The following is a 22,205-nucleotide window of genomic DNA, read 5'->3' on the forward strand; positions in this document are numbered from 1 at the left end:
AACGGGGTAGACTGCTGGAAGTGTGAATTTCCCTACGGGGATGAATAAAGTATCTATCTATCTATCTATCTACAAACTCCAGGACATTGCTATGTTTCCAATTCTCAAGGCATTTATTCAAATTTGCCTGACAATACAAAAAAGAAGCTGTGAGAGGGTTTTCAGCGCATTACGCCAGTTCCACACCTGGCTTCCAAAGAAAGCAGGACAAAACAGACTCCTGGGATAGCAATTGAAAAAGATGTGTTTGACCAAGTGCAACACCAAAGCATACCTGTCAACCTGTACGGTTTTGCTGTACAAAGTACGTTTTTTATGCATTTTAAGACGAGTATGACGTACAAGGAAATCTGTACGGAAAAACGCAAATTTGTCAATGATGGGTACCATCCGGTATACACCGACTACCACGAAAAGGCAAATCAATCAAGTCAAAGGAGTTCGCCGCGGAACCCTCTATCTCGGTATCGTTTTTTTCGTTGCAAACAAAGCGAGCGGTTTGATGCTACTGTGCCCATGCGTCTGCGGCCTGGTGATTTCCCATCATGCATCATTCCGGAAAAAAAAATGGTGTATGATTATTTTGTACGGGAAAATACGACAGTTTGTACGGGCATGGACCCGTGGAGGTTGACGGGTATGCCAACATTATTGACAGGTTTGCAACCCTCAAGGTCAGGCGACACAGCTTAACCTGTAGAATGTAGGGGTGGGATTCAAGTGTTGAATAGAATGCATCATTGCCCAATAAGTTACATGCTTCTTCTTTTGTATGTGTACTCTAACAGAATTTAAAAAAATAACTGGGCGTGGCATAGTAATAGTTCTGCTAATCACAAAGTGTAATGCTATTTTAACAAATGGGAAGTGACATTCCTGATCAGTGTTGAACGATCCTAAATCACTTTAAGTGAAAAAAATAAAAAATAACCAGCCAGTAACTCTTGGACAGGGTTGGGTACGGTTACTTTAACTTGATTACTTTCAATTACTTTTGAATTATTCCAATACCAAATATGCTAATAAAAGACAAAATGAAATGAAATGATCTGCTTTTCAAGTCAATGACTTCCCAAAGCGCTTTACAATGTGCTCCACATTTCCCAATAGCGGCCTTGCAGCCATGTAAGGTGCTAACCTGCTTATTGGGGGTATTAGGGGTTCAGTGTCTTACCCAAGGACACTTCGACATGTAACACGGACGAGCCGGGATTCGAACTGGGATTCCTTGATTCCAAGACGAGCGCTCTACCTCCTGAGCTACTGCCGCCCACAAAACAAACTAAATATGAATAAAATTACTAAATTTTGTGCAGGCTTGGGGAGTAATGGAATACATGGAACGGCAAAAATTATGTTGTCAAGCTGTTTGGATTTATTTTCCTTTTATTTCTGTCGCATTTTATGTTAGTTTTGCCGGAGATCAAAGCCAGGAGAGAAAGCTTACCACGTGTTGTGAGTCATAATTTTATTCATATTTAGTTTGTCTTTTATTAGTATATTTGGTATTGGAGTAATCCAAAAGTAATTGAAAGTAATCAAGTTAAAGTAACCCTACCCAACCCTGCTCTTGGAGCTCAGAACCCCCACAGGTCTGAACCTAAAATCTGCCCTGTAAAATAATACAACGAAATTAGAGCGCCTCTCTTTTACGTGCAAAGTAAGATGAATTTTACTGTCGCACCCGTGTTTAAAATTTGGTTGATTAATCTATTTATTTCAGTTTTTTTACGCCGGGTGTGTTTTTGGGCCTGAAAATAAAATTATGCGTATGTTTGTTTTCCCTCGCTAGAGCGAAGCCACTTCCGGTATGACGTTGGAGAGGGATGGGACCTATGTTGACGCTTTGGATTGGATCGCAACGGGGCTGGCTGCCAGTCTGTCCCCCCTAAACCTCCTCTCCCTCGGGCCAAGAAAGAATACTGACCGAGTCACGCTAGTAGACCAACCACCGAGCGCTCGGTAAGTACATTTCTTTGTTTGTGGGGCTCTTTCAAACATATTCTCCGACTTGTCGCAACGCAACCATCCCAAAATAACTCAGGTTTCGTCTTTCGTGGAATGCACGTGAAGTAACGTGTGAATCCAAATGTTCATTTTTTTTCAGTTAAGATGAATCCTTCTATTCTTTCTGTATAATGTACGTCATCTTCATTACGTGTGAAACGAACATGTATTTTCGTGATAGGGATCCTGTCAAAAATGCTGGAATGTAATATCCGAGCATCAAAAATCAAATTACTTTGACCTTGACGGAGCAACAGTAAAAATCAAATATTACAGAACTGGAGGGCGACAAGTTAAAATAAACTTACGCATTTGTTTTTATATTGTTACATGAGTTCTTGTGATATGTCGGTCCATCTTCATCATCTGTATTGTATCAATTTACTGGACACTTGTCAAGTCAACTCATTTTTATTTGTATAGCCCTTAATCACAAAGAGTCTCAAAGGGCTTCACAGGTTATTACACAGACTATTTTTTCAGACTATTATTACACCATCCCCTGATCTGGAACCAACATGAGGGCAAGGAAAAACTCAAAAACCTCAACATGAGGAAAATGAAGAAACTTTGAGAAGGGACCGCACATGTGGCATCCCCCTTACAGGATTACCAGACAGCAAAGGATGTTGCAATCACAAATAATACAGAGATTTGTTTAGCCATACCTGTCAACCTCCACGGCTCCATGCCCGTACAAACTGTCGTATGTTCCCTTACAAAATACAAAATAATCTAACACCATATTTTTATTTTTCGGAATGATGCATGATGGGAAATCCCCAGGCGGCAGACGCATGCGCACAGTAGCATCAAACCGCTCGCTTCGTTTGCAACAGAAAAAAACGGTACAGAGATAGAGGCTTCCACGGCGAACTCCTTTGATTTGATTGATTTGCCGTTTCGTGATAGTCCGTTTTTACCAGATGGTACCTGTCATTGACAAATTTGCGTTTTTCCGTACAGATTTCCTTGCACGTCGTACTCGTCTTAAAATGCATAAAAAACATACTTTGTATGGCAAAACCGTACAGGTTGATAGGTATGTTTAGCGCTTCAGAGGGGTAAAAAAACACCATCCATTGAAAGAAAACAAATTTAACTTAAACACCTGAACTATTATCTAGATGTACTTTTTAAAAAACAGAATAATAAAAATCTCAATTCTCATCAATATCAATGGAGTGAACATTGTTTGCAACAAGATTAGACATGACACTCCAGGTTGAACAAGATAACCACGCAATGAAGACTGAAAAGAGAAATATGACATAAAAGAATTAAAGAATAAGTAGACATAAATATCCACCCTAAGAGGTAGTGCTTTGAGACTGGCCTAAGTTTTAAGTCTAATTTTCTTTCTTAATCTTATTGAATTGAAAAATAGTTCCTCGTAACAATATTGCAATAAAAATTACTGCAAAAAACATTTGGCATCAAACCCATTTTTCACTGCAACTGGCAAGATATATTATTTTTTTACGGTTTTACATGCTTGTTTAGGGTTGTAATTTTACATGAGCGTCACCTAGAGGTTGCTGACATAATTGTCTGCCATCTACTATGGGCACCTGGAAAAAAACCTAGCAGAAATAAAAGAGAAGAAAACTTGCGGTTTGGTGGCTTGAAATTACTGTACTACAATATCTGACTCATTGAACTTAATTTTTAGATATTATTTTCTATTCATAAATGATCTGCTTTTTGGCTAATGATATGTTGTTTCTTTCTCAATATGTGCTTCTTCTGTTTACACACTGACGACTCAATCTGTGTTAGTAATAATCGGGTTAGGAGCCTTTTTGTATGTTTGACACTTGTCTCGTTTTTGTTACTTGCTACTGGACATAATTGACGCTCCTTGCCTTCTTATAGAGATGCTGTTCAGTCTACATCCATTCATCCATCCATCAAACAACTGCACATTTACAAATCAAATTGTGACTGTTTTAAATAATAAACTACACATCAGGCCAGTAACCATTAGGATTATTTACGGTATACAATAGAGGGCTGATCTTTATTATCTCTCTCAGGTACTATTGTTCATTGTGGTTCCATGCTCTAGTTTCTTTTTCTCTCATCACAATTTCTAATCGTGTGCATAAGCCCTTACAAATATTTTTCCCCACACAATATGATGACACAAGTTACCCAATTCAGTTTGAGTGATCAGTCTCTGAGCGCACATGCACACACACTTTTGTATGGCTTGTTTACTTGACAGTTATTCATTAGCGAAGTGTCTGGAGAGAGTGCAGCAGAGAGCCACAACAAACAGCCGTATAGAAGGACGGGTCTCTTATCATTTGTGTTTGTGTTATGACTCAAAACCTACCAAAAGCAACAATCATGCACTGCAATTTTCAATCAAAATATATGAAAAAGGAATTGGTCCTTTTTCTTCCTTCTGTGATTTAAACCGTTTCTGTGAAACAAGGGGTGAATAAGACCCTCTTAATTTTAGAAAGTGTTTGTTCGGGATACACTGTTCTTAACTACTTCCACTTGTGCTACTTGTCAATAGAGCACATTTTGGGTCATGAAGACCCTTAACCAGAATCCTGCATGACTTTGTAACCAAGATCCATTCCTGGAGGGAATTTGGCACAGTAAATCCTTGCTGTCTGTCACTGGCATGCGTCAAACCATGATGTAGCTAGCCTATCGCATTGCAGGGCAGACGTACACCGAATCTGAAACGTTAGTTAGTGCCCAGCCTAAACTAGTTAGCATCCATATCAATCATAGAGCCAGAATTGTAAAATATGAAAAAATACTTTATAATTTTACTTTATACTTTATACTGTTCACTCTGCTAGCCTCTGGGAAGAGGTCTGCACTATTGTAATTACAGCGTTATTGTTACAGTGTTAATGTTACTGTGTACCTGACTTGTTAACCTGACTGCCCATTTTGCACATCTGGTTAGCTACTCTTCTTGCACTATCGGCACTATGGTAAAATACTATACGTAGCCAAAATACAATACAACATTATTTATATCTGTACATTCAAGGAAACTGTGGGGGTCAGATGCATCGACATTTCGTTCTGTATACACGTGTACTAGAATGACAATAAAGTAGATCTGAATCTGAATCTGAATCTGAATCTGAAGTACTTCAGATTTTTTACTCAAATATTGCAGCTCCACACAGCAAAAAACCCCTAAATAATTGAAGAAAAATATACAGTTAAACAAATGTTTTGTTTTGAATGTATTTCGGACACATTTTTATCTCATATTTTTTTTCAGCTCTACATTGCAAAAAGGAGAGGAGAAGGAAATTAAATGTCTTTGAGATGATGTGTTTGAGGAGTATGTTAGGAGTGACAAGATTGGATAGATTGGGAAATGAAATTGTAAGAGACAGAACTGGAGTAGTAGTGGAACTGAGCAAGTGGGTGGATAAAAGAGTACTCGGTTGGTTTGGACACATGGAGAGGATGGTTTAGTAGCGGATGTTGAAGGGGATCTACAGAGCAGAAGTAAAAGGAAGGAGACCAAGAGGAAGGCCGCGATTGACGTGGATGGATGGTGTCATGAGTGCACTGCAGGAAAGAGGTCTAAATATAGTGGAAGCTAGAGCTCCTGTTGGTGATAGGAATGAGTGAAGAGGTGTTGTGAAAGGATAGTGGGATGTTTAGACGCGTTCTAAGGGATAGGCAGGGCACCCGTATGATGTGGCAGGGGTAAACCAGTGAAATCTGTCGGGCCCTGCTGTTGAACAGAAGAGTGTGTTGTGTCATCCTGACCCGAGTGACGTGGCCGCTTTCTTGTGTCCTGTTTCATCTGGAGGGATGAAAGCCATGACCAACTTGGGTGCCGAGGTGCTTAACTTGTTTGGGTGTTTGGGCATTTGGGCATTTGGGCATTTGAGCTGGCCATGGTCCAAAAATCTTTGTGTTTTTTTGCTACTTTTTCCCTTTTTTATTTTCTTTGTTTTTGTATGTGTTTGTCTTGTTGTCAGTCACCCCTCCCAAAGGATATGACCAGGGTAGATAGATAGATGGATAAATTCATGCTGTGAAAACTTAAATTAGTTTCCCGAATTACTGTTCTTTGTTCTTCTTCCTGTTTTTTTGTTTTTTACTCATTTTCCTTCTCGTTATTTTAATTCTCCTTTGTCGTCTTTGTTTGAAACAATGTTTAGCAATAATTACAACTGTTCTTTATTTTATTTCTTTAAATATATATTTTATTTGATTTATAACAATAGAACATAATAAAATACAATAGAATAGATACCGCGAATGTCACCTTACAGTTCCGTAAAAAATATTTTTTTTCTGCTTGACAGAGGCTGCAATGGTGACACAAGCCAGTTGATGGTGTATGTGAATAAAAAAAAATCAAATTCCATACAGCTCCTTTGAATAGTTATAGGCGAAAAACATATGAAAACTCGTTACGTAAAAAACTCCAAAGGATTTTAACCCTGTCACACACAAAGCATACCTGAAGTACACGCTGAAGAATGTAAAGAATTCCTGGGTGGCAGCGTGCACATTACACCATGTGGTGGCCAATGCAAGCGGTATTTACTCTTTCAATACTTCTAAACAAATCTACACGTGTTAACATTTGATGAGAAAGCCTCTTAAATGGTTTTGTTTTAATCGCTGCCCTACCTCCATGATTATCAGGGGGTTATCCTCTCTGAAAAGGAAACGTGTTTTGCTGCAGGATGGGAATAAAGCGACCTTTTCCCGCAACATGTTGACGTCACAGGTCACGAGCTATACCCATGAGACGAATGTGACACTATCTCTCATTCTCAAGTAGGCCAGGCCACTGCAGCCCTGTAAATTGTGCTTTACAAGAGACGGACAGGCACACGTGTTTTGAGTCATTGGCCTACTTTATTTGTTTCCATGTCATATGGGAAAGCAAACAAACAAGCACTTACATGATGCAGTGTCAGACAGGCAGCAAGTTGGGTCATGTTGTGTTTACATTACGATGGTGGATGGCATGCATGTGCATTGTGCACGTTCGTACATAATTGTGTAACTATGTAGTGTTGTTGTTTGTAAGTTTGTCATTTGTGTTGTCTTGCTTGTCATCATTTTTAATGTTTTCTTTCATTCAGTATATTTTTTATGTATTTGTGTTTGTCTTGTGTATGTTTTTGGCAGGGTCATTCAACTCTAGAGCGACCTACCTTATTGTTTGTAAATGAAATGATGTAAAATATTGTGATTTTGGCTAAACTTGTTCTGGCCTAAGATAGTAGAATGTCTTACTGGAAAAGCTGCTGAGTCAGCACAACTGAAAGTCAGCATTTTGGGCCTGTTTCCATATTTGGGGTAGCCTACCTGACTGTCTCTAAACCAGGGATCTCCAACATTTTTCAAGCTGAAAACTAATTTTTCTTCTTAATTTGCGCAAAGAGCACCCATTTTGATATGCATTTCTAAAATAACAACATAGTATTATTATGTTGTTATAATATGGGGGAAGGAGCTTAAATATTACCACCATCTTTCACAGGCAGTCAGGTAGGTTACTTTCAATGCCAAACATGCCACACAAAGAGAGAGACATTCCCCTATCCCTGGCCAGAACTAAATTTAATATCAAAATCATTATTTAGAGTAGGTGTCTCCACCATGGTATCCACAGGCACCAGGGTGCCCCCTAAAGATAGCCGAGGTGCCTGTGGACTTGTTCTGAAAAAAAGCTTACAAGTACTGGGTCATTGTGAATTTCTGGTAAAATCATTTTTGGGGGTGTTAACTGAGTCCATATAACCCCATTTCCAATAGTTAACCTGCTTATAACAACATAATAATACCATTTCTTGGGTGGGCAGCTAAACACACAGACAAACAACAACAGAGTGCTTAGTAATAATAATAATAATATGATGCAATTAAGAATAGTGCTTTGTAACAAAAGGGCAATGAAAATAAGTGCAATAACATTTAGCAGCACCAATTCCCCCAAAAATTAAATATAAAATGTTGTGTGGACAAAGCACTGGTCCAGAGTTCACTTCAGTGATGAAAGAAAGAAAAAGAATGGACCAAATCACACTCGAGCAGTGTGAGAGACTAGTGCTATCCTATGGCCGCAGATGTGCTGAAGCCATTTACAGCGGAGGCCTGTACACTTCTTACTAATTGCTGACTGTTGTAACCTTTTGATTTTTTTTTCCCATGCCAAAGTCGTTTTGTTCTCTAATTTCGATCAGTGCGTTTTCTGAAAAATTTATTTTTTGTAAAATGCCTTTAGTCATTTTATGAAAAAAGTATTGTCGAACCACAAAATAGACACAATAAAATGTCATGTAACCGTGGAACAGTGAAGATAGTCTCATCTCATCTCATTAGCCGTACCGCTTATCCTCAGTAGGGTCGCGGGGGGGCTGGAGCCCATCCCAGCAATCATCGGGCAGTGGGCAGGGGACACCCTGAACTGGTTGCCAGCCAATCGCAGGGCACACAGGGACAGACAACTCATTCGCTCATTCACACCTAGGGACAATTTGGACCGGCCAATTCACCTGAAATGCATGTCTTTGGAATGTGGGAGGAAACCGGAGTGCCCGGAGGAAACCCACGCAAGCACGGGGAGAACATACAAACTCCGCACAGAAAGTCTGGAGCTGGATTTGAACCCACGACAGGTTCCCATGACATATTATTCCCAAATTATTACATTTTTTATAAGTTCTCTAATTTCATCTTCCTTAGATCCCAAATGAAAACATTATCACCTCCCTAGCTTTGCTTGCAAATGATAATAATCAGTTTTGTATCTGATATTGTTTTCTAAGTCTTCGTGTTTGTACCTTTTTTGTTTTTGTGTGTTTGCAGGAATCTATGCATGTTTTTTTTCTTTGGTACGTGTCTTGTTTTCGTGTGGTTGTTGGCAAGTTCCAAGTGTGTTTACAGGTTATAATGTTTTTTATGGATTTCACAATATCCATCTATCCATTTTACTATCTGCTCATCCGTACGAAATTGTTGTTGGATCTTATCCCAGCTGTCTTCAGGCTGTAGGCGGAGATCCTGAAGTGGTTCTCACTGGGCACACCTAGGAGAACAAGCATTTATACTATTACTCACTCATATGCGGGAACAATTTAAGTCCCTAAATAACCCAACATGCATTTTTAAAGGGATATGGGAGGAGACCAGAGTAGTTGGAAAACATGCCATATCCACAAAGAAAGGACAGTCGATGGAAATGAACCCCTTGACTCCTAACTGTGAGGTGGACGCACAATAAACAGCGGTGTCATTTAATTATAATTTATGTATTTTGTTTTGAGTGAGAATGAGGGAAAAAAGAGAGAGTGAGCGAGGGCTCAAGAGGGACCTTCCTAGCTGGGTTTGCACTAATCTGATGAAACTTGTTGGCGATCACCCATTTTTAAGGGCACCATTGTGCTGCTACTTAAATGATTTTCCCGTGTACAAGGAACCGGTTTGTTTGTTTGCGGCTAAATGTTTGTTAGCTGTATTTAAAAGCCCCTTTTTACATTGACGCAGGAAATTTGAACATGACTAAGTATCCAAAATCCTATTGTAGTAACAAGACCCACTTGGCAAATACAGCTCGGTGCCATACTGCAGGCAAGTACAAGTAATGAGTGGTTGCGAAATATATATTTATAGAAGCTAGTCTATTTAAGTATCTGGTCACTGCATTGGATAATCTTATCATAGATTCTATGCCTGCCATTCTGCCCATGAATATTTCAGAGATTTAATATTTCCATTTGATGGCCCTATTGCTCCAATGAGCCATGCAGTGTGGATTTCAACTCCCTTTAAAAATGAATCGCCTAATCTTACACATTTTATAGCCAATATAATCCAGTTTAAGAAGAAGACATTGCACAGTGTGAAGCATTTTATCAGCCGTTGTTTAATGTATATGTTGAATATTAATGTATTATTGTTTTTATTAAATGTATAATCATATTTTCCCCACAAAAGTCCACGTTATTGTTTGGAAAACCAAAAGAGGGTGACTGCAGCAGTAAACAGTAGATCGTCCCAAAGTTGTGGCTCTGACGAGAGAATTGCGAATTTTATTAAAACATTGTCGGGATTCTAATGTTAAATATTTTCATGAATTGATAAAGAGGAGTGTCATTTAATATCTGCAGCAAAATGAAAAACTACAATTGTTGTTCCGCATAGAGGCAAATAATGCTCAATTTTGTATTAGGAATCATTTGAAAACCATTTCACCTGGCCCTATTAGTATCTGCATCTACTTTCCTTAAAAAAAACAAAAAAAAAACAATTGTGTGGCTTTTTTTTCTTTGCTCGGAATTCTAAGCCAGCCTTTCCCTTGTGATTTTGTAAAACAAGTTGTGGGAAACAGCAAATCAGGGGTATGTGAGCATATGGACTTTGTGATTTCCTGGTAGCTGTCAGGGTCAAGTAAACATAGTGGGTTACTGGGTTTCAAGGTTCTTTAGATGGGAACCAGACAAGAAGACTTAATTTAGTGTATCATCCAAAGTCCAGGATGTTCCATTTATTTATTTATTTTTTAGATGTTTTTGGCATAGATGTGATAATTCATCTGAAGAAAAAAAGGAAAGAATGAACACTACAATTCACTATTGTATGAAAGGTGAAAGTTGTCAACCTGATTGTTTTTATTTTTGCATGGCAAAATGCTGTGAAAACCAGACTCATTACTGTCCTAGCAATTGGCCAGGTGACCTTGCCAGGTTCGGAAAGTGCTATCGGTTAGATCATTATTTGAAGGATTTGTTCCCCCAAAATGTATGCAAAGAGTGTGTTTATAACTGTTGGCTATGATATTTTTAATATGCAGTATTGCAAGGACAAGGTCAACTCCTTTGTTTTTGTTGTATGCTGGTGACATTTGGTTTTCAAATCGCAAGATGAATGAAAAAAGATAAGTTAACATCTGAGGTCAAAGTCACCACAGGATTTTGCATGCCTTTTAAAGATTGTTTTGATAAACAAAAAAACTGATTTTGTCGAAGCCTTTTGAGAAAGTTACAATCAAAGTTGCACAAGTAGGTCAATGTTGCAGTATATAGTTGACGTTAAAAAAAAACAATTGTGATATACAGTATATCTGTGTATATATATATATATATATATATATTAGGGTGGTCCTTATTTTTCGACTTTTAAAATTTCATGCTCTGACCCCTTGAATATGTTCCAATATATGCAAAACGTAATTAGGCAAAGTTTCATCAAAATCAAAGGATATTTAGAGGTCGCTCAAGGCCTCTGAAATTTTGGTATGAAAAATAAGGATTTTTCGCACATTATATCAGACCTAGTGTACAAAGTTACTTGTAACTTTTCTTGTGTTACAATTATAAGCAATGGACTGAAATTGGATGTTCTAAAACGCCGTACACATAGGGTTAAGATTTCCGTTTTTTCTCGAAAATTGCCAAAATTTTACCATTTTGGGAAATTTCAAAGTCGTTGAGCTACCTCTAAATATTATCCAAATTGTTCAAAATTGCACACAGTGTGTTTTTATCGATATAAGAACATATGCGGGGGGTCAGAGCCCAATATTTCAAAAAAAAAAATTTCGACCCCCATTAAGGACCACCCTAATATATATATATGTATATATATATATATGCTGGCTTGTTCACAAAACTTAGATATGGAATTCTTTGCAATGATGTATTCTGTGGTCTTAAGTCTTTACACCACAGGCACACTGTAGAACTGGTGAGACAACAATGACGTAAGAAAGCTTCACTTTTAGACAAACAACGAATGTAAACAAACACACATACCAATTTGGCCCACCAGTGAATAAATCAGGTATTTGTCATAGCTTCTCTTTTATCTCTTTAAGATTTTTGGTATAACCTTGTGGCCAGGTGAAAGCCACTGACTTGCTAGCTGGCAACAAGAAATATCTTAGAAATTATCTTGTAAATTGAAATCTAAATTCCCTAGTGAACTAAATACTATTTGTTATCTTTTTTTAGTTGTTCCTAAAGAAGCAACGAAGCAAAAACAATGTTCAGGAAAGTGATTATTACATGATGTAAACCTTTTTTTTCAAAGTTGTCACATGTATGGCTTTTGTTTATGGTGAATGGTAATTTGACTGCATCAGTCACTAAATACCTCCAAAGCGCTTCACAATGTACTTCACATGTTATGGATTCACAGACACTCACACACCGATAGCCAGAGCCTGCCACGCAAGGCACCTACCTGCCTATCTAGGGCTTTAGGGCAGTGTCTTGCCCAAGGACACTTCGACGTTTAACTTGCAGGAGCTCAGAATTAAACCTTCGACCTCTCTACCTTCTGTTTAAGTTAAGTTTCATGAGGAATACCAATTTGCCTGGAGCTCAGGAGGTAAAGCGCTGGTCTTGGGATCAAGAGGTCACAGGTTCAATTCTCGGCTCCTCCGTGTCATATGTTGAAATGTCCTTGGGCAAGACACTAGATCCCTAATGCCCCTGATGAGCAGGTAGTTGCCTTGCATGGCTGACGCTGCTATCGGTTAGTGTGTGTAAAAGGGAAACCTTATTATAAAGCGCTTTGGGAGGTCTTCAGTGACTTGAAAAGCGCTATATAAATGCAGACCATTTACATTATATGGTAAAATGAGTGAAACAATATTTTCAGTCATTTTTAACTTCTAACAACCATCTGAGAAAAACTCAATTGCTTAGACGTTAGAATTAAAACATTTCAGGGCTCTAAACTTAGTTTACCAACAGTTGCACTGCACAGGACTCATTGCACATATTTTTTTTACTTAGTTACTTACCCACTTACTTACCTACATAACTTTCTTACTTACTTACCTAGGAAACCGCAACTTTCAAAGACAATATATTGGAAAAGATAGTGAAAGGTCCTGATTGGCAATGTTGCGGTTGATTGATTACAATCGCCCAATCGCATTGAGTTGAAAAAGTTTAAGATACAAATTGCAATACCACAAATTACCGCAGGGTCTGGTATACTTTAGAACAGTTCCTACACTGAATGTCATTAGAAGCTCATTGTTATTTATGATAGTTGTTGATTTTGCCCACTGCCGGTATACATTATTTTACAAAACTGTGACAAAGACGGTTACGTTGAATCCGGCATCAGTGTATTCACACAACTATGTTTGTATTGGAAGTAAAGGAAAAAGGAAAGAAAGGCCTCAAATGTTTTTGTCCTCTTTAAAGAGGAGACGAGATCGCCTCACTGTCTCAGGTGTCGGTTGCCATTGTGACGAAACCGAGCATGTCGTGGGAGGGAAACACGCTTTCCAGGGTGCCTCCTTCTGAGAGTGTCTTGCCCAATAGAAAGAGATGAGGTGTGGCCTCTCCAAATCTTTCTGGGAATGTGCGCACGCATTCACACACATGCACACACACTCGGACGTCACAATCACCACTTCTGCCTACTTTTTCACTAGTTCCACTTCCTTTACACCAGGTCGAATCAACAAGTAGTAAAAGAGAACTCTCAAGGATTTTGAGGAAATGCCATTGTTGTAACGAACTGTGTCAGCAATCATCAGGGCAGGCAGGGGATGCCTTTGAAGCACTCACTGGTGTCAGCCCAGCCGGACCGGACCAACCAGCTCGCTCACTTGCAATGGATGTCGAGACGAAACCTGAACCTCCAAAAGCTGCCGAGGAGTAGACAGCTGAAGGGGGTTTGAAGAGGCATTATGGAGGCACTGAGAGACTCTTTTGTGCATCTAACTTTTCAGATGTCTTCATACAAAAGAGCCACGCTGGACGAGGAAGAACTGGTGGACTCTGGCGGTGATGACGTCTACCAGTCAGCACCTATGCGGGTAAGTGAGACACATACATCAACGTTCCTCTTGATCGGCTTTTATGCAGGATAAACACATTTCGGATATCCACAAGCCATTTTTGTGGCTTAAAAGTACTCCTGCTTTGCATGGAAGCCAGCCTTTTGTGGTGTGATTTGTTTTTTTATAGATGTCAACTTCTTGGCAAACTTCTGCTAAGCTTTATAATGCCTATTTTTAACATTTATGGAGAAATAAACTTGCAAGTTCTCCCCTTACACTATATTGGGAGTACCAAGATTTTGTTGCAAATTACCCAAGTCAACTATAAGAAAATATCATTCAGAAGCTAGGCCAACTCTTTCCTAATAAAATAAGCGGAGGCGTTGCTTGACTGGCAATCATTAAAAATGACATCTGATCAAAATCAGTGTCAATGGCTTTCCTTAGCTTGAATTTGACAACATAACCAAAGATTTCTGATTGAAAATGAATAGGTTTAACATTTCTTTGTTTATTTTTGCAGATTTTGAGAATAATCAGTCAGGATAACCTTTATTAATTGTAACTGGCCCTGGCAAAAAGGTGCTCAGGTTCTTGTGTTTGAGTGTTTTTTTTAATGTTAACGTATTTACTTAAATACCTTAAAGATGATGCATGTCAAACATTGACCAAGTTAAAGCAATTTTTATGCTGTCAAGTTGAAACCTGTGTTCTTGGATTTGAGAGAATTTGTGTTGTCAAATCCCCAGATATAATACACATGGACAATTCAATGTAAGAGTTCCAAATACATTTTAAAAAGAGATGTCATGGAATGTATTTAAAATTAATAGTTATCTTTTTAACACCCTGCTCTATTTTGTAACAACAATAACAATAATAATGATAATAGCTATAATGCTAATTGTTTCTTTTCAACACAAAAAGTTAAACATGCTCGGATTGAAATATATTTATGCATTACAAAATTGAGATTTCTCGTAATCTTGTAGTATTGCATTATCACAATGTTTTTCAAATGTTCCAATGAGTGCAACCTACATTGGAACTGAAAAGCAAGGTCATTTGTTGGACATGAAATGAAATGATCTGCATTTATATTGCGCTTTTCAAGTCAATTACTTCCCAAAGCGCTTTACAATGTGCTTCACATTTCCCAATAACGGCCGTGCAGCCATGTAAGGCGCTAACCTGCTTATTGGCGGTATTAGGGGTTCAGTGTCTTACCCAAGGACACTTTGACATGTAACACGGAGGAGCCGGGATTCGAACTGCAATCTCTTGAGCCCAAGACGAGAAATGAAATGAAATGAAATGATCTGCATTTATATAGCGCTTTTCAAGTCAATGACTTCCCAAAGCGCTTTACAATGTGCTCCACATTTCCCAATAGCGGCCTTGCAGCCATGTAAGGCGCTAACCTGCTTATTGGGGGTATTAGGGGTTCAGTGTCTTACCCAAGGACACTTCGACATGTAACACGTACGAGCCGGGATTCGAACTGGGATCCCTTGATCCCAAGACGAGCGCTCTACCTCCTGAGCTACTGCCGCTCAAACTTTAGTCCATGCTGCATAATTGCGTTAAAATTAAAAAAAAAAAATCTAAAGTAAAATTAACTACATTAAAACTAAAACGGGGTCACTCAAGCTTAAAGGTTTAGATAATAAAGAAGATGAAATGTAAGACAAACAATACATTATACAGTACTTTTCAAATAATTTAAGCAATGAAGCTAAGTACCGTATTGGATTTTTATTTTGGACAAAGTCTCATGGGACACTATTATGATGTAACCCATTTAGGGTGATTTATTCTATTCATTTTTACAGTCGCACATAAATAAACATTCTCTAGTCTTGAAAGTTTGTCCTGGCATTTTTATTTTTTGTTTTGATATGCAAAAATGTCAAAACTATTTTCGTCACTTTTTTTGTCCTATTGTTGCAAGTTTCCCAGAAAGGAGCCTGCTTCTTAGCAAATTCCCCTTTTGACTATAAATGTCCTGGTAGAATGTTGTTTTATCTTGCATGGTTTTCAACACACAAGGAAGTAAACTTACAAATTTAAAATTTGGGTATAGAATATACCGCTAGCCGACTCCACAGACTACGAACGTCCATGCACAGGAAGTGACCATACTCTCCAGCTGAATAATAAAGATTTGAAACCCCAAACGGTTCACATGTAATCCAAAGATTAATGATCTGCATCTGTGTGTCATGTTCATACCAGAAAGGAGTTTACCGCGTGTAAGAGTGACATTTTGTCTATTATCACAATTATAATAATTATAATCAACCAGTTATAGAACTTTATTTTGGAAAGCAGAAACTCACTTGTGACTAAGACCGCACCTCCGCACTGGGACTTTCCCACACCTATAAAAGAAAAGGAAAAGCTCCAAACTCTTTTTCTTTCTGCTGCCTCCACGCGTGCTCGGCAGGGGGGATGCTTTGCCGGCCTAGGACGCCTGGGGACAATGGCGACCAACAATGCCGAAAGCCACAGCCTTGTCTCCCCAGCCAGGAAACATGGCAAAACCAAGCCATGGTTCTCATTTTCCCTATCTCTCAGCTAAAGGATGTGACAAAAAGGGATACACAGACTTTTCTGATGAGTGTTTTTTTTCCTTTTTGCAATTTACTCTACATTTGCATAAAGTCAGGCGGTCGACTCACCTCGAGTTTTGTTAGTCCCTTTCGAAACAAGTAGCTAGTACTCCCCTGCTCATCTATGTAATAATTTTTCATACATGCTAAACACAAAAGAGTTACCATTTAACCATTTTTAATTGTGTTCTGCACACCATGCATAGGTAAGTTACATAAATGGTTTAAAATATACATTAACACAATTTCCAGTGGTTTAATTTAAAATAGTTTAGCGTTTCATATCATCACACTGGGCCACACTCTTTAAACCTATCACACTGTATAGGGTGTGATTTCATATATATATATATATATATATATATATATATATATATATATATATATAGATTAAACATGGCGGCTGGGTGGTTAGCGGGCAGCCCCACAGTGCAGAGGTTCAGGGTTTAAGTCCAGCTACCGCAATCTCCCCATGTGGAGTTTGTATGTTCTCCCCGTGCCTGCGTGGGAGTCCTTCGGTTTCCTCCCACATTCCAAAAACATGCATATCAGGTTTATTGGCCGGTCCAAATTGTCCCTAGGTGTGAATGAGCGAGTGAGTTGTCTGTCCCTGTGTGCCCTGCGACTGGCTGGCAACCAGTTCAGGGTGTCCCCTGCCCACTGGACAAAGATAGCTGGGATAGGCTCCAGCACTCCCACGACCCTACTGAGGATAAGCGGTCCAGATAATCGATCGATGGATAATTAAACATTTGTTTGAATAACTCACATTATGCATCTGACGTTGATGAGCACAATCTTAAAAATCTAAAAGTGGCCACTGTCAGTATTTGACTTTATTTAAGATTATTTCGAAAATGTTGAAAAAAAAAATGGGATGGGTTCCAGCATCCCGTGACCCTACTGAGGATAAGCGGTTCAGATAAGGGATGGATGAAATAAATCTTGGATGTTCCACATTATATATTCTTTGTGCTAAACTAAGTTTAGGTTCACTCTGTGTGATTAAGGCAAACCTTGGCTTTGGTGCTCAACACAGTCACGGTAACTTGGACTAATCTGATTGATAGAGAGTTAAGTATGTTTATGTATGTAATCAGTTTCAGTTGGATGATGCACTGTTGAGTGTTGCTCTGACCACTTAATAAGAGTTTTGGTTTAGCAATAGCACTTACAGGTAAAACAATTCCGTGACCCAACACTCAAAGTTCTTGAAACCCTGAAATCAAATTACACTTATAATGTATTGTGGTTGATCTTTTGGTTAGGGGAATGAGAAACCAAACTGCAAAATAGTTAGAGGCAAGACATGACGCTCAATTATCTTGTTATACAGCCATGGTGCTGCATTTTTTTTTACTGATAAGCAGTGTGTTTTGATTGAGTCAATCAATTTATCTTTTCTCCATAGCAAACAAGAAAGATATTTTATGCTACTTGTTGTAGGCCACAACAGTATCATAGTAATGATGTTATGTTTTTATCTTATAGTTTTACAATTCCTGAGTGTTGATTGCAGTTAACTTTGGGAGAACCGAGAGAATGCCAAATGTCCACTCAATAAAATATTTATCAGTCGCATCATTTAAAGCTACACTTTTATTCATTAATGCACGGTTCATTGATTTGAAAATGAATTAGTAATTTGAGTTTAAAAACAATGAGTAATTAGTAAATCAAATAAAACAAAAAACAGCAAACCTTGGTTGATAAACACTCTACTAAATTAATTCAAACTAAAGTCAATATTAGAATGAGATGGGTTTTGTTCAGTGTTTAAAATACTATGGAAAGTGAAAATAGCTAATGAAAGAAATGAGCAGAGACTTTTTATGGCGTGTATGAGGCTTAACACCGGCAGTTGTTTTTCTTTTGTTGCTACAAGTATCTTGAGAGAGAGAGATGTAGTAATCGTTCGGGTCAGCTGGATCTCTGTCTCTCGCTCTGAGATACCTCGGCATGCTAATGTCAAGAGAGCAAGGCTTGTGGGAGAGGACTCGTCCTTGAGACGGTTTTGGGCGGACGTGTCAAGGGTGTCTTTGAGATGTTAGGCGCTTGCGGTTTTGTTCCCTAAAAAAAGGCCTTGTGACGTCAGCGACCCCTGAAACGTGTTATTCGAACCTGAAATGTGACTTCCTCTCAGGACAAGGTACTTAGAGCTTTATTTATTTAAAAGGTGTCATCTAGACGCCAAAAAAGGCCAATTTCATCAAAAAGGTCATGATAGAATACTGATGTACGCATAAATCATAAGTCATCACGCAAAGACCAATCACCAATCTTTTGATTACAAGCTAACGCTCCCAATATGAACCTTTAATATAAATCTATCATTTTCCTGGAACTGGAACTTTGTTATTCAAATGCACACTTGTGGACAACTGATTTGCATTTTGTAGCTGTCCAACAGAGGTGTAGCCTCTTGCTAAAGTCTATGTATCAGGGCATAGGAACTCCAATAATCTGAAAGAAGGGGTGTCTTGGGGCCAAACGGTGTGGGCATTACCCTACAATGGTAACTATTTGCATTAAAACAAAAATAAGTTCAGTCATGTTTAATCGTAAAGCCCTTAATCACAAGGAGTTTCAAAGGGCTGCACAGACCACAGATCATTGCAAACTACAGACTATTATTACACCATCCCGTGATCTAAAACCTACATGTGGGCAAGAAAAAACTCAAAAACCCAACATGCGGAAAATAAAGAAACCTTGAGAAGGGACTGCACAGGATGACCAAAGTATCACAAATCAGTACCACTTGTTGCATCATTATACAAGTCATTAAGTACTTCTTAATGAATTCAATGAAGTCATGTTTCCATAGTATGACTAAAACATGTCAATATTTAAACAGGTGACTCTTCGTCAGGGCTGTGGCTTACCTTGCTGGCCCGAGAGACCGCCTAGGGAGAGGCAGCTTCTGTTTCTGGTGTGTGCGCTGTCTGCAGGCCTATTCATATCGCTCATCGCAACCTCCGTTCTCTACAAGCAGAGTGAGTGATTATTTTGCTGTGCAAACTGAACACATTTCAAAATGCAGGGGAATTGTAATGTAAAGTTGATATTGTTTGACTTCAAACAAGTAGGGTCATGATTACCTTTGGTTAATGAGTAACCAAATCTCCACATTCAATAATATTGGACGATCGAACAAATTGATGTCATTCAACATTCAAATTTAACAATGGTTGCCATATACACAACTGTGTTCAAGCAGGAGATGAAGGGGAAAAATTGCAGCCAAACATTTAGGTCATCTTCCCATAAGCTTTTTAGCTTTCCCTGTGAGCATGTACATCCGGATGACAAAAGTCTTAGGGATGAGCAATTTCGTATGTGTGTCTTCCTAATGCAACTTCCTGCCATTCACAAATATGAATGTCACAACATATGGAATAATGGAAGGAACAGGAATGAATTCTCCTCGGGGTGTAAACGTGGTTTGGTGACACTCTGCCTGCCCGTCTCACGTCTTGTACACGATTAATATTGTTTTTTGGTTAGAAATCACATTTTTCTAGTTAATTTTTAAGGGAAATCAAGTTTGAGTTTTTGCTGTATTTTGTGCTTTGGGTAAATACCACATCATAATTTAAATCCAAGAATTTAACATAAATATGAAATGTTCAGAAGTGTCGTGAAGTGCAATAGAATGAATTTTCTGTGAATTGTACATTTTAGTAGTAGGTAAGGGGTAGGTTTATAGTTGAGTAAACACTCAATATAAGGAGAAAGAAAATCAATTAATTTTGAATTTGCAAGGTGAACAGAAGAGGATTCTACAAACAGCCCTTGGATAAAAACATTCCAATCTATTATAAAGGTCCTCCAAGTCCTTGCTTTTTTTTTTAATAAAATCTCCTAGGCTACAAAAAGCTGATCCAGCCTAAAGGATGTGGAATCAAAGAACAGCATCATTATTAGCCAATAGTAACAATGATGTAAACTGTGCAAAATAGTCAACAAAATGAGCAACAAAGAGCCTAAATAGGAAATAACACTGGCATCCTATGCAATCTCCTTTACAGTTGCCCAATTTTAAAGATTGAAGAAAGCTCAATTAACATATCACAAGATACATAACATTAGGCTTTTAGATTCCTATTTTGTCAGAAAATAATTGGTAAAAAGACTTAAAATTATTGATTTGTAGTTTAATGAATACTATAAAATGTTCCTGAAAATGTATTACCGGTAGATAATGGCATTTTCAAAGTCTGACTTTACTGAATTTTAGATAGTATGTGACACCCCGTCACACGAGGAGGGAAGACATGGTCAATATCGTCTAAATCTTGCACAATGTTTACAACTGCATCTTGATAATAATCATTGACACCTAAGTCCTAAGCGGGACAGAAGAAGATAAGTGGCAATAAAACACGTTAAGGCATCTGTTTGCCCAAGAGGAAATTCCGAAGTAATATAAATAAAGAATAAGGAACACTTTGCAATCAGTTGTGACCTACTTTTAGCGCTTGAATTTACCAGAAGCTTAAAACAGTTTAGGAAAAAAACTATTATCAGCTTCATGTCTTGTGGCTAAGGCATCTAATAATTTTAGGGTAACGAAAAATTTCAATCTCAATTCAAGAAGACAGGAAGCTATTATAACTTGGCCAGTGTAAGGGTGATATGACCAAACTTCCTAGACCAAATAAAAGGAATAGCTGCAGACCTTTGTTACTAGCTAGACACAGGAAGCCCCGAAAGCAGCTTGTTGAATTAGTCGGCCTTGTTTGATTATAGAAGTCTAGACGGTATTTTGGACAGGGTATTTACTGCAAAGACGTGCCCGAGATAGTGATATCTCAGTCTTTCACATAGAAATTATTATTTTTAACTGATGTTTGAGTAGAGTTTTTCTTTATTTCCATTCACATTGATACGGTCGGGTCGGGTCGGGTTCGGTCCTGCTTTTTTTTTTTTTTTTTTTTTTTTTTTTTTAATTAATTAATAATTATAAATATATGTTCATTAAAAATATATACTTAAACTATGTATGGATACTAGACCAAGGAATACTTGTTATAAAATAAATAATTTGGATAAAACGGAGAAGGAGCTGTAATTGCTTTTAACGGAGCCAGAGCATGCTCTGTGCACGTGACGTGACGTGAATGCTGTCCTCTTAATAATCTTCCCCTCCGCAAATTCGCGTGATTTTGGCCTGGTATCCCCGATATGGAGTCGGACCAACAAGAAGTTAAGGATAAACTCAAGAGAGGAGAACTGACGAGGAAAACGCACTCTGGTAAGAGTTTTAATAAGCGTTTTATATAGAATACGATCGCTTTTGTCGGAAGTGTACATTGACGTTGGTGACATTTTCATCCGCGTTAAAAAACGCAATTTGCAGAATAAAATCACGCTTTATTGTTTAAATAAACGCGTTATATAGACTAGGATCTCCCAATTATTATAATTAGCTCGCTTTATTGTTTTAATAAGCGTTTTATATAGAATACGATCAGGGGGGGGGGGGGATTTGCATAGGAGTCGGAAAAGGGCACAACACGTCAACACCCCCTCAATGATAGTGCCGCGCTAAAATCTTAAGGACGTACTACTACTGCTGCTGTGGATTATGGCCCAATGATCAAGTCGTCAAAATGACGGACGCCCTTAAATGTTTTCGCTACCTCAAAAAAAAAAACCGTCAATGACAGATTGTCGCATAATGTAACATCTGCAGTGCAGACACAGAAATATAAAAGATGTAAATGTTTATACAGTTTTATTTAACTTAGGCCTAGATGTTGTAACAAAAGGCAGAGTTTAATTTGTTATCATAAATCACCCCTCCTTATAAATAAAATATG

The 22,205-nt window shown here is 38.2% G+C and overlaps 1 protein-coding gene across 3 annotated transcripts in view; it reads left to right on the forward strand.

Moving 5' to 3' along the window:
- The first annotated feature begins 1,823 nt into the window (after positions 1–1,823).
- LOC148364725 (endothelin-converting enzyme 1-like) overlaps positions 1,824–22,205 on the forward strand; it is a 38,305-nt gene continuing 17,923 nt past the window's right edge. For 2 of the 3 annotated variants that reach the window (XM_088338899.1, XM_088338901.1), the window contains exons 1-2: positions 13,383–13,804; positions 19,238–19,376. In XM_088338899.1, the coding sequence (XP_088195025.1) occupies positions 13,676–13,804; positions 19,238–19,376 (268 nt within the window). In that variant the 5' untranslated portion in view covers positions 13,383–13,675. Of the gene's footprint in view, positions 1,963–13,382; positions 13,805–19,237; positions 19,377–22,205 lie in introns of those variants that run through there. The other variant, XM_088338900.1, reaches the window with a different exon arrangement.

Source organism: Urocampus carinirostris, chromosome 6 (genome assembly GCF_059441175.1).
Source record: "Urocampus carinirostris isolate Australia breed hairy pipefish chromosome 6, RoL_Ucar_1.0, whole genome shotgun sequence".
NCBI lineage: Eukaryota > Metazoa > Chordata > Actinopteri > Syngnathiformes > Syngnathidae > Urocampus > Urocampus carinirostris.